We start from the raw sequence: 14,372 nt of genomic DNA on the forward strand, positions 1-14,372 counted from the left end.
TAACTTTACTCAATCTGCCTATAATAGAAAAAGCAATCATACCTAAAGAACTTTACCATAGCAAGGCCTTGCAACAAATGGGTAATTATTGGTAAGTCATCTATCTATATTACAAAATAAAGATGTACAGTCCTAAGGCTCAAATGCTTATAACCAAATAGGAGCAGACCCGTATTTTATCATAGCCTGGTCATTTTAAGTAGGGCAAACACAAGTCCAGTAAAGACTAAATACAGTAACCAAGATTATTCAGGACGGGGATCAACAGATAATTTGATGCTACTGGAAGCTCTTAGACTAAAATTATTATATTTATTTTAGCCATATACCACATTGACTTTTTCCTTAGTGTTTCATATAACTTTGAGATGGACCGAGCCCACGGGCGGCTGACCCTAGCTTATATACTTTGAATCCTAGCTCACGGGCTCCTGACCCTAGCCTACTGGCGGCTAACTCTCACCCACGGGCAGCAGACCCTAGCATGCGGGCAGGGGACCCTAGCCCATGGGCAGCAGATCTTAGCCTATGGCCAGCTCACTCTAGCCAACACACACCGAATAATAAATCTCATGTATGTTTAACTAGGCTTTTGGACTCCCTTTTGTCTGTTAAAGTTTAACTTTTTTATATGACTTCCCATGTGGAAGCCTAGCATTGTATGATTGTCATATGGATATATTTGTTAAAAAGACATGGAGGAAAGAAACACTTTTCACTCATATCTTCTAGTTTTACTCCAGATGATCTATTAGCAGGTTTTTTAGTACATTGTATTTCCTAATTACCAGCTGAATCAGCTACCTTGAAACAGGCATTTCCGTAAAAGGCAGCATTTAAAGGTCTTTTAAAAACTTTTTTACTGTTTTAATAAAATTGACACAAGTATTAGATCATCAGTCTTTAGACTATAAAAATCAATATTTAAGGCTATACAAGTCAAGGTTTAAAGCGATACAAGTCAATGTTTAAGGCTATACAAGTCAAGGTTTAAGGCTATACAAGTCAAGGGTCTCATAAAGAGACCCTTGAAAGTTTTTACTATCCTGGAAGAATTGCCAGATATTTATACTCTTACAAAAGTTGTGAAACCCACCAAAGGCCTCTTTTAACAATTTGTTAGTGAAGACATAAGCTCTTCTAAAATTCTCCTAAACGAGCGAATGCTGAAGTCTATTTTAAGAAAGACAACAGCTTGAAGTCTAAACTTTTTGTAAACAGTGGTTAGAGGGCAAACACTTTTAATTCAGCTAAAATTGTTTGCCCTCTAACCATTGTTTACAAAAAGTTTAACAAGAATTTTGTTATGATTTGCTTGTATGTGAGCTAGCAGTATTGCAGATCAGTGCTGAAGTTGAGCTGCTATCGTATTATTATGTTACTAGGTGAATGCCCGGCATTGCGCGAGATTTGATCTCGGACCCCTTAATAAAAGGGGTCAGAGATCAAAAGTCTAATTTGATCAGAATCGGTATCTGCAATACCGATTCTTCATTCCAATTTTTAATAGCTATAGCCGGACAAACTGCACTACAGACAAACTGCACTACAGAAATCTTTGAGATTTATATATATTGATGTAATTGACGATGTATTATTTCCTCCCAGCATGTTATATCAAGGAATTGGGAAAAATGGTATATAAGATAGTACGGTAATTAATTAAAAAAGATTCTCGACTACTGATATTATTGCGGGTGTGCTACTGAAAATCGTTACTCACTCAAACACAAAATACTTGGTATAGTATAGCACTACACTACGTCTATCATTATGAACTGTAAATATTATAAAGGTTAACAAGCTATATTAAAATTGTTTTTAAATCAAGCTTCTTACAGAACACTATTGATGTTTAGTGAGAGAATGCTGTGCTTCACCTGAGAAAACCTGATGAGACATACAGTAGATATAAAGGCATTGATTGTACTTCATTCAGAAATGTATGAGAAGATAACAAGAGGGAATGAAAACAAAAGAATTCATTTACAATAATCCGTCACTATATCAGACTAAAATACTTATAATCTTAAGAAATTAATATAATGAGAGATCAGTAAAAGAAAAAGTAATCACAGTGGTACTGGATGGATACGGGGGACGGATAAAGTGCGCTGTAAAATGTTTAAAAAGAAAATGTAAAATGTTTCTTGTAAAATAATAAATGCATAAGGTATGTGGCACTGTCTATAATCAATATAAGCCAGCTGTCTCTCCTAAAGAGTTATCTGGAGAAAAAGAGTTATTTAATCTTTCATGTGCGGCTGTCGAACTAAAACCCAGTGACCCATAGACATTAGTAGCTGCGAAATTGTCTCCTCTCGCGGAAAGTTTATTAGGGCTTATATTGAGTGTGTTATTTAGAGGTAGGCGAGAAATATGGGCAGAGTTTAGAAGCGTTGTCCCGAGTAGCCTGCTGCCAGTCAGCCCCATCTGCGCTGCCACCCTCATTTCTGACTGAAAAATCTGTTCACGTATCATTTCCTCTTTGCTTCTGCTGCTAAAATATATACAGTACAAGCTGGCACTACATGGTGTGGTACTACATGGTGGTGTGGTACTACATGATGTGATACTATATGGTGTGGTACTACATGGTGTGGTACTATATGGTGTGGTACTATATGGTGTGGTACTACATGGTGTGGTACTACATGGTGTGGTACTACATGGTGTGGTACTATATGGTGTGGTACTATATGGTGTGGTACTACATGGTGTGGTACTACATGGTGTGGTACTATATGGTGTGGTACTATATGGTGTGGTACTACATGGTGTGGTACTACATGATGTGGTACTACATGGTGTGGTACTACATGGTGTGGTACTATATGGTGTGGTACTATATGATGTGGTACTACATGGTGTGGTACTACATGGTGTGGTACTACATGGTGTGGTACTTGTATAGCACATTGCAATATGAGATGATGTTATGATGATGTTATGTGACAATGTATGTTACAACGCAATGTGGGATGGTGAGGTGCAATATGACACTATATGCTACACTGAAATATGATTAGATATGGTTTGGTTGATTCAACATAATGTGATGTATGTGGTATGGCACTGTATGATACAGTGTGATAAAGTGAGACGCAAAAAAGTGGTTAAGTGATATCACACCATAATGAACTTTGGCTTGCTGTGATGATGTGGACATGATATAATGATATGATACTCCTAGATGTTAGATTTAGCACACCGAAATATGATATAAGATAATATGGTAAAGCATACTATTACACATCAACAAACATAATTGTTTCATTTGATGCCATGCCATAAACTTATCACAAGTGTTTAACAATGTTATTATTATACAGTGCAGTGTGATCTGGCATGGTATAAAACAGAACTTTTTGGAGTGTCACTTTACATGTACATAAATTGATTGTGCATCTATATATATATGCAGTGTATAAATATATACACACCTGTGTATATTTGTATATATATTGTGTGTATATGTAGGTATGTATATAGGTATGTATATATACACATTACACAGTGTGTATATTTACATATATACACACCTGTATATATATGTACATGTATATATACACAGCGAGTATGTAGTTTTTTCTGAGACAGAGAGTTAATAATAAATATTACTACGTAATCGGTACACTTACCAGATATAACTTTTGATAAACAATTTGTAACATTATTAAATACACCTAAAAGAAGAAATAGCCTGATACTATTTCTTAGACACGCTAGGATACTAAACTGTGAGATGTACAACGATGGGATCATGAGATGCAGGAACAGACTGAATTGAGTAAATTTTTTAAAAATAACAAAGCAGAGTAAGTCAACATGAATTACCTCGGCGTTCGTTTGCTTCCAGCACCAAGAATTCTTTTTCTAAGCTTCATATTCTCATCTTCTAGAGCTTTGAGCTGATTTTTAGTTACGGTGTGCATAAGTTGTTCGTGCTTGAGCTTGCCTTCCAGCTCCAGTGTCTAAACACGAAAGAAAGATTTTTGTGAATCTCTGGAGGCAAAGCATTGTTAATGCATTCACGTTCTCTAGTGCCAGTAACTATTCCACTAGAGTTGCACATAAGTAGTAGTGGTGTAAGACATGAATGTAAGTACATTGTAAGACGTATGTAAGTACGTCTAAGTAAACTACACATGCAGATTAAAATTGCAGCAAGTAAAGAAAGGTATTGCGCTAGAGCAGATTTACATTTACATTTGCTTTCACTTTTTTTTGCACAGAAAGTTCTATAAGTATTGCTCATGTGGAACAGCAAGAAATGAGGAAAAATCTTATTGAACAAGTGAGTGAATCCAGGCAGAAGATTGGCGCACTTGGAAGAAGATTGGCGCACCACAGCATTGCTGTCCTCGAGAAAGATTCTTAATCAATTAAGCCTTCACAAAATAAGTCTTTGGAAAACTCCTGTGTAATTGGATTTTTACCTTCACTCGCTTTTCCCTAGGAAGGGGGATGAGACATGTTTGAAGCATCAGGTAGCCTTATCTGACTAAATCGCAACATATGTTACCATTACCTTATCACAAACATTATTTTACTCACACAGGTAAAAGCAGGTAGTTAGCTATGAATGAAAAAACATGATATTGATAATCAACATGACACTATTTTACTCCTAGTGCAGCTACATAACAATGTGTATCCAAATCAATGCAATTTTTGTTGAGATTTCCTTGGCAGTCACTTCTCTCTAATTAAAAATCATTTTTATTCTTCGCAATTTAAAGTGTCTATTGCGTCTTACAGACTAGTCAAGTCCTAACTGAAGGTGACACTGTTAAACGTTGACTTATGAGTATTTGTAGTTTTTTGTGTTCGTATACGAGTAATGATCAGATGCTTCGATTACATCTGTCTGTTGTGACATTTCAAGTATAACAGCCATATGTATGTTGTGACATTTCAAGTATAACAGCCATATGTATGTTGTGACATTTCAAGTATAACAGCCATCTGTCTGTTGTGACATTTCAAGTATAACAGCCATATGTCTGTTGTGACATTTCAAGTATAACAGCCATATGTATGTTGTGACATTTCAAGTATAACAGCCATATGTATGTTGTGACATTTCAAGTATAACAGCCATCTGTCTGTTGTGACATTTTAAGTATAACATCCATATGTATGTTGGAACATTTCAAGTATAACAGCCATATGTATGTTGGGACATCTCAAGTATAGTCTTATGTATGTTGGGACATCTCAAGTATAGTCTTATGTATGTTGGGACATCTCAAGTATAGTCATATGTATGTTGGGACATCCCAAGTATAGTCATATGTATGTTGGGACATCCCAAGTATAGTCATATGTATGTTGGGACATCTCAAGTATAGTCTTATGTATGTTGGGACATCTCAAGTGTAGTCTTATGTATGTTGGGACATCTCAAGTATAGTCATATGTATGTTGGGACATCCCAAGTATAGTCATATGTATGTTGGGACATCCCAAGTATAGTCATATGTATGTTGGGACATCTCAAGTATAGTCATATGTATGTTGGGACATCTCAAGTATAGTCTTATGTATGTTGGGACATCTCAAGTATAGTCTTATGTATGTTGGGACATCTCAAGTATAGTCTTATGTATGTTGTACGTGCGCTTTAAATTTTTGACACAATCACATCTTTTGATCCTGTAAAGCTACGTTATACGAATGGTGATATGATCTCTGTTTTTCTAACATGAAATTTTACTACAATATTGTGAATATTTAAAGAATAACCAATATACTGTTACTAACAAAATGCATTAGCCAACATCTACATATGTGTCTTTGTCAAATTCACTAGCCATGCCTACAGCTATTGAACTGTCAAAGCGGATAACAAGCTTGTCAACTCGTCATTATACCTTTATCTTTGCATCATCATCAGCCTCGCCTGACTTCTGCTTGCTTCTCTCATTTTCCAGCAAGGTTTGCAGCCGACCGCTCCACTCCGACATTGTTCGGTTTAGGTCAGCCCTTGTTAGATTATCTATCTTTGAGGCTGCCAGATTATTGGCAGCAGAATTGCCTTCCATTCTTGTAATCAGATTTCGAAGTTCGCTCAGCTCCAACTCGAGGTCTAGATTTCTAGAAGCAACCAATCAATTGTGGTAAAACTTGTCTTCGCTCATCGTAAAAACCAAGGAATAAACAAACATTTTTAATATTGGTAATAAGCAACAGGAGCATACAGATCTTTCACTCAGATTGCTGCAAAAAACACCTTATCAAACACCTTATCGAACACCTTATCAAACACCTTATCAAACACTTTATCAAACACCTTATCAAACACCTTATCAAACAAATGTAAGAAAATCCATAGCTAACCAACTACAAATGATCCAATCAACTTTGCTAAATTACAAACAACAACTCAATCAGCTATGTCCGACTATTGAACAAAATAATATCCTCAACCCTGCATAAACGATATAATATCCTCAACCCTGCATAAACGATATAATATCCTCAACCCTGCATAAACGATATAATATCCTCAACCCTGCATAAACGAAATAATATCCTCAACCCTGCATAAACGATATAATATCCTCAACCCTGCATAAACGATATACTATCCTCAACCCTGCATAAACGATATAATATCCTCAACCCTGCAAAAACGAAATAATACCCTCAACCCTGCATAAATGATATAACACTACTTGAGAAATATATACTCAGCCCTGCTTAAATAATACAATATACTCAACAGTGTTTGAACAATACAATATACTCAACAGTGTTTGAACAATACAATATACTCAACAGTGTTTAAACAATACAATATACTCAACAGTGTTTGAACAATACAATATACTCAACAGTGTTTGAACAATACAATATACTCAACACTGTTTAAACAATACAATATACTCAACAGTGTTTAAACAATACAATATACTCAACAGTGTTTGAACAATACAATATACTCAACACTGTTTGAACAATACAATATACTCAACACTGTTTAAACAATACAATATACTCAACACTGTTTGAACAATAAAATATACTCAACACTGTTTAAACAATACAATATACTCAACAGTGTTTGAACAATACAATATACTCAACAGTGTTTAAACAATACAATATACTCAACAGTGTTTGAACAACACTATATACTCTATATAGCACCCATACAAACAAAGGGAGTCCACAAAGCAGAAATAGTAAGCAAGGCCTTCATATAATGGTAAATAGATAAACTATATCTAAGTAGTTGACCTACTTGTAGTATGATCAACTACAGTATGCCAAACTGTAAGCACTGGTAAAAAATGCTCCAGCCAGTGAACACCTTCAAAGACAAGACAAATTTGAATAGAAATGATAAGCGAGTGAGACCTTCTAACTACACCGAACATGCCCACACTAAAACTGACCTTTTGTTTAACTTGTCCTGCATCTCGTCATGGGTAATAAGTACTTGCTCAGACTTGTGAAGCTTAGCCTCGGTCTCCAATAGCTTCTGCTCAGTGTTCATCAGTTTCTCTTTCTGACTCTGGCGTGTCTCCTTCAGAGATGTCAGCTCTCCTTTTAATCTTTCCATGTTTGAGACAAGAGTTTGATTAGCGGATTGAAGTCTAGCCGTTTCCTTTTCGTAACTTTCTCTGGTAAAGAGGATATATGGAGCTGAAGATGAACTTACACAAAATTGTAGTAGATTTTTATCAGAAAGTATCGGTATTTTTCTATCATTTGCGATTGTTTTGAAGTTTGAGGTGATTCAACTGCCAGGATGTCTCAAGATCAATTAAAATGGACAAAACTTGATCACAGTTAAAACGCTCAGAAGATAAATCTGTGCAAAATGATGTTACTAGTTGCTATCGTTGCTATCGTTGCTATCAGTTAATATCGGCTATTACGTCTAAGTTGCAGCATCATGTGTCTTTATTCTGGCGGTCCTTTTGCGACTAAACATCATAACTGCATGTTCCCTTGATCTGAGTATTTCAGCCATGATTGGGTTTTGTCAATTTTAATCTTGAAACAATCTCACAGGCAGACCAGCCCAAACATCAAAAACAATCGTAAATGATAGAAAACTACCGATACTTTCTGATAACATCAACTAAACTTTTGTGTAAGTCCACCTTCAACTGACATCTGCAACTGTGTGTGTTCATCAGACGGACATTTTCTGATTGTCCCATTTTGTGAATTTCATATTGATGGCCAATGGTTACAAGTAGGCCAGACAAAATAAAGAGAGACAACAAAGACCACATCTTATACAAACGATGACAGAAACAAGTAATGACAAGCTGAATGGCTTCATATTGCAGACAGAAACATAAGTAATTATATTTCAGATACATCCAAATATTTCAAGTTTAACCACATCTCAACTCACATCTCTTAGACACGCTGAGAGAAGCACATAAAAATCAGTTTCTTTAAGATACTGTATTTTTAAGAAGTAGTACTTTTATCTGTCAAATTGACCTACATTTGACCTTTTTGTTGTTCAGTTTGCCTCCTACTACGTGACTCAATCACTGACTTCTGTGAGCTAAGCTGTTCTTGAAGAGCAGAGTTTTCATTTTGCAGTGTCGCTACTTCTTGTTGATACATATCCACCTGTATATGCAGGTAATAATAACAGACTATGTTGATATACGCAGGTAATAATAACAGACTATGTTGATATACGCAGGTAATAATAACAGACCATGTTGATATGCGCAGGTAAAAATCACTCACCTTGTAGTTTGCTGATGTATTCACACTTTCCAGATCATCCTTTTCTCTCATCAGATAGTGTAATTTTTCCTTTTCTATTTTTGCTTCACTTTCAGCTCTCACAACATCTGCTGACATCTGGGCAAGTTTTTCTTCTGCTCTTAACTGAATATGATACAACTGTTTACTGTACCCAATTACATGTACTACTACCTCTGAAATGCTATTGGTTGTTTAACTAGACTTTACTCTGGTTATTGTGACGCCGCCCGCAAAATGACCACAGATAACAAGCTAATACCTCAATATATCTAAATATTAAAGCAAGCATGCACAAAATATATGAACAAATTTAATTAAATCTTTAAAAACTCTGAACATACACGTACATCTATATGTCTACGACTGCCTATTTTTATAACAAGAATTGAAAAATGCTGCTTTGAGAGACAAGATATTTTTCATCTCACATCTCTTAGACACGCTGAGAGAAGCACATAAAAATCAACAAGCTCTCTAGCAGCAATATGTCAGATGTGAAAAGAGAAAAAATAAAATTGAGAAGGGCATTGGCCTATTTCCATCAGATGCTGAGTAGCCAGATCTTTAGCTATGCTCTAATTACAGCTCAAATGCAAACACTTATTTTATAAAAGGGGGAGTGTGCCTACGTTACATAACAGTATGAGTCGCAAGCTATTCTGAATGCTTCTGAAATTAGGACACGAGGAACAGCCACACGAATATCAATCTGTGAAAAAGCCTTCTTTCCACACAGTTTCACAGAGAGTTACCCACACAACCATAAACACAACCACAGCAATAAAAACAAACTCGTTTCACAACAACCGATAAGTACAGAAAAGAACACTTACCATCCTAGCCTTAGTATCCTCTAGTTGCTCTCGGGTGGCGGCGAGTCCTTGCTCAGCGAGCCTCTCGTTCACCTGGCTGTCCTGAAGCTGAACTTTAAGGGATTCCTTCTTCTTCTCCATCAAGCTGAGGGCAGAGAGCTGTGCATCTTTGCTTTCTCTCATTACAGTGATGGTTGCTTCAGCTGCCTTCAGGTCTGAACTTACCTAGTCATATACATGTAAGTCATATGTTTGTATCTACAAACTTATGACTTACCTGTTCATATACATGTAAGTCATATGTTTGTATCTACAAACTTACGACTTACCTGTTCATATACATGTAAGTCATATGTTTCTATCTACAAACTTATGACTTACCTGTTCGTATACATATAAGTCATATGTTTGTATCTACAAACTTATGACTTACCTGTTCATATACATGTAAGTCATATGTTTCTATCTACAAACTTATGACTTACCTGTTCATATGCATATAAGTCATATATTTGTATCTACAAACTTATGACTTACCTAGTCATATGTTTCTATCTACAAACTTATGATCTACTTTTATATACATGTTAGTTATATGTTTGTATCTACAAACATATGACTTACCTGTTCATGTACATGTAAGTCATATGTTTGTATCTACAAATTTTATATAATATTCAAATAAGACATAAGACTTGCATGTATATGAACAGGTAAGTCGTAAGTTTGTATCTACAAACTTATGACTCACCTGTTCATATACATGTAAGTCATATGTTTCTATCTACAAACTTATGATCTACTTTTATATACATGTTAGTTATATGTTTGTATCTACAAACATATGACTTACCTGTTCATGTACATGTAAGTCATATGTTTGTATCTACAAATTTTATATAATATTCAAATAAGACATAAGACTTGCATGTATATGAACAGGTAAGTCGTAAGTTTGTATCTACAAACTTATGACTCACCTGTTCATATACATGTAAGTCATATGTTTCTATCTACAAACTTACGACTTACCTGTTCATATACATGCAAGTCTTATGTTTGTATCTGCAAACCTATGACTTACCTGTTCATATACATGTAAGTCATATGTTTCTATCTACAAACTTATGACTTACCTGTTCATATACATATAAGTCATATGTTTGTATCTACAAACTTATGACTTACCTGTTCATATGCATATAAGTCATATATTTGTATCTACAAACTTATGACTTACCTAGTCATATGTTTCTATCTACAAACTTATGATCTACTTTTATATACATGTTAGTTATATGTTTGTATCTACAAACATATGACTTACCTGTTCATGTACATGTAAGTCATATGTTTGTATCTACAAATTTTATATAATATTCAAATAAAATTGAAATCAGAGACATGAATGAAAATTTTACAAGAAAAAGAATAAGAGAAAAAAAGATCAAAGAGATAAAAGAGAGCTGAGTCTGCGTGACTTAACATAACTGTGGTCGTAACATAACATAACCGTGGTCGTAGATGAGACATCAAGTGTGAACAATGTAAGAATAATTCACTTTGAACGGAGTTCATTAAAAAAATACAAATTTATATAAGTACCAGAAATAGAAGTATTGCGGAGGTCTAACAAAGTTAGATAAGGTAATAAATGGTGACACGAGAAAACACGGAAATCAGGAGATCAGAGATAACAATTGTTAACATCTGCAAAGAGAGTGTGTGAGGCAAGAAACTAGAATATAGAATGGCATAAAGAGTGATGAAATGTTTGTTTAAAGGAAGATATAAAAACAACTATGTTAAAAATGGGAAATCCACAATACGGGCAAAGTGAAGGGATGCGAACTGCATCGAGGAGTACATTTGTTGAGAATAAGACAGCCATAGCGAGTTAATAAATGTTGCACGAGAAGACGCAATGTTGTTTAGCTAAAGTTATAACCATTTAGGTATCAGCTCCTTAAACTTTCCCAAATTTGAGTAAACAGAGCATCTAACACGCAATCCTTAGGAATCATTTGTTTGGTATGCAGCATTGGCCATTTGAATGATGCTATAAAATTAGTCTATAAAAAACACGTTTCATTGCAACAATTTGAATATATGTATTTATCAGCTGCAACTAAAGAGACTCATAGGCGTGTCCATGCATAGAGCACCTCCAACATATAAATAACTTTTTAGTTTCTATTATTGTAGCCTTAGGTTCAAAAGAAACCAACTAATTTTCAAGCCAACATATGCTTGTGAAGAACATCGCCCACTACCTTTTTAAAAACGTGAATTAATTTTTTTTAATGAAAATTGAATTAAAAGTATGAATATAAAGACTTCATCACATCTTGGGAATTTTATTAATGCGCAACATGGAATTTTGATTTTGTGTTTCGTTTCATATACATGCACTTTTCTTCAAAGTTCTTGAAATATACTGAAATAGTAAGAATTCTAAAAACAGCAACACCTTCAGCTTACTAACACGTGAAACTGAAGCTAAAATATCTAGAAGTAATGTGATATTATATGAGAAGAGATTTAATTGTTCTGCCCATACCTCTTACGTACTACATATGCTTAAAGTAATGTAGCTAACCATCTTACAACTTAAATGTTCGTGAGATCAAACTGATTTAAATCATGATAAAACACAAAAAAGCCTCTTCAGCTGTTTAATCGACCAAGTTAAGTTACAGAGCTGACTAAAAACCAACAAAACATGTTCATAATCAGAACAGAATGGTGGGTTGTTAAATTCACTCTATAAAACTATTATAAAACTATTTAATCCCTCAAACTCATAAATTGCAGTTCAAACTTTGTTTGCAAACGTACAAAACTATAAAAAAGCCACCTGTCTTCGAGCCAGTGATATACAGCAGGACAGTTCATGGTATATACAGCAGGGCAGTTCATGGTATATACAGTGATATACAGCAGGGCAGTTCATGGTATGATATACCAGTGATATACAGCAGGGCAATTCATGGTATGATATACCAGTGATATACAGCAGGGCAGTTCATGGTATATACAGCAGGGCAGTTCATGGTATATACAGTGATATACAGCAGGGCAGTTCATGGTATATACAGTGATATACAGCAGGGCAGTTCATGGTATGATACAGTGATATACAGCAGGGCAGTTCATGGTATGATATACAGCAGGACAGTTCATGGTATATACAGTGATATACAGCAGGACAGTTCATGGTATGATATACAGCAGGGCAGTTCATGGTATGATATAAACAGGACAGTTCATGGTATGATATACAGCAGGACATTTCATGGTATGATATACAGCAGGACAGTTCATGGTATGATACACAGCAGAGCAGTTCATGGTATGATATACAGCAGGACATTTTATGGTATGATATACAGCAGGACAGTTCATGGTATGATATACAGCAGGGCAGTTCATGGTATGATATACAGCAGGACAGTTCATGGTATGATATACAGCAGGGCAGTTCATGGTATGATATACAGCAGGACAGTTCATGGTATGATATAAACAGGACAGTTCATGGTATGATATACAGCAGGACATTTCATGGTATGATATACAGCAGGACAGTTCATGGTATGATACACAGCAGAGCAGTTCATGGTATGATATACAGCAGGACATTTTATGGTATGATATACAGCAGGACAGTTCATGGTATGATATACAGCAGGACAGTTCATGGTATGATATACAGCAGGACAGTTCATGGTATGATACACGCTATTTTTATTGTTATTATTATTATAACTAATAATATTTGTGCAACTTTCATGACAAAATAAAATATTCGTTAGCCATTTATGAAACCAAGTTACATAGTGCACTGATTATAGTAAAATACTACAGCCAACTTTTCTTAGGCTTTTCACACAGACTCCTTTGACTTTTATTTAAATGATCTCAAATAAAATGATGGGAGGTAATTAGACAAATAGGTATATTTTACTTCCAAGTATTTAATGTCTAATTAAAAGAAAACTTAACCCATATAGACTTTGAATATCATAGTCATGCCGGAATAAACAATGTTAATCATTCCATTTATAACATTTACCTATCTGAACAGAAAGGAACAGTCTAATATGATCAAGTTGCATCTGGATGAATATATATATATATATATTATTTCCAAATATTTATTATGTTACAGAAAATACAACTTTTCCATTGTTATTTTTGCCTTAAATTTAGATTAATGGTGTCTGTAGGTAATTCAACTAGCACCGACATAAAGTTGATAACTCCTTAGCAAGTTATCCATATGTTATTATCTACTGATGGTAACTTTATAAGATAAACAGATATGATCTATCCATGTTATTATCTACTGATGGTAACTTTATAAGATAAACAGATATGATCTACTCATGTTATTATCTACTGATGGTAATTTAATAAGATAAACAGGTATGATCTCTATCCTTGACAAACGGTTTCAAATGGAAGGTGACTTACTCGATTAAATTTGTCTTGCAGAGTTGTCCGCTCTCGTTCATATTCATGCCGGAACTGTTTTATCTCTTCAGAGCTCTTGTCTAGAGATTGCTTTAGCCTACTAACCTCTTCTTCTTGCTTCCTCTCAGTACGGGTTGTGTCGGCCTTCAACCCGTCTATCACCAGCTAGTTCCCATTGAGAAACTTATTAATTTCAGCAGCAGGAAAAGTCACAAGAAGTATCAGCAAAGCTTTGATAATTTTATTTTTAATTTCAAATTAGAAATATAATTGAACTTGCCTCCATTGTATGATGGTACATTTAATTGCCACCAATTATGCATATCTCTATCTGAC

The 14,372-nt window shown here is 34.9% G+C and overlaps 1 protein-coding gene across 1 annotated transcript in view; it reads right to left on the reverse strand.

Annotated features, from left to right (window-relative positions):
* Nucleotides 1–2,065: 2,065 nt before the first annotated feature.
* LOC137387701 (early endosome antigen 1-like) overlaps nt 2,066–14,372 on the reverse strand; it is a 43,087-nt gene continuing 30,780 nt past the window's right edge. The window contains exons 23-30 of the mRNA XM_068074195.1: nt 14,037–14,201; nt 9,582–9,785; nt 8,728–8,871; nt 8,474–8,604; nt 7,404–7,631; nt 5,877–6,099; nt 3,838–3,974; nt 2,066–2,500 (exon numbers count right to left, since the gene is read on the reverse strand). Of these exons, the coding sequence (XP_067930296.1) occupies nt 2,194–2,500; nt 3,838–3,974; nt 5,877–6,099; nt 7,404–7,631; nt 8,474–8,604; nt 8,728–8,871; nt 9,582–9,785; nt 14,037–14,201 (1,539 nt within the window). The 3' untranslated portion in view covers nt 2,066–2,193. The remainder of the gene's footprint in view (nt 2,501–3,837; nt 3,975–5,876; nt 6,100–7,403; nt 7,632–8,473; nt 8,605–8,727; nt 8,872–9,581; nt 9,786–14,036; nt 14,202–14,372) is intronic.

Source organism: Watersipora subatra, chromosome 1 (assembly GCF_963576615.1).
Source record: "Watersipora subatra chromosome 1, tzWatSuba1.1, whole genome shotgun sequence".
NCBI classification, from domain to species: Eukaryota; Metazoa; Bryozoa; class Gymnolaemata; order Cheilostomatida; family Watersiporidae; genus Watersipora; species Watersipora subatra.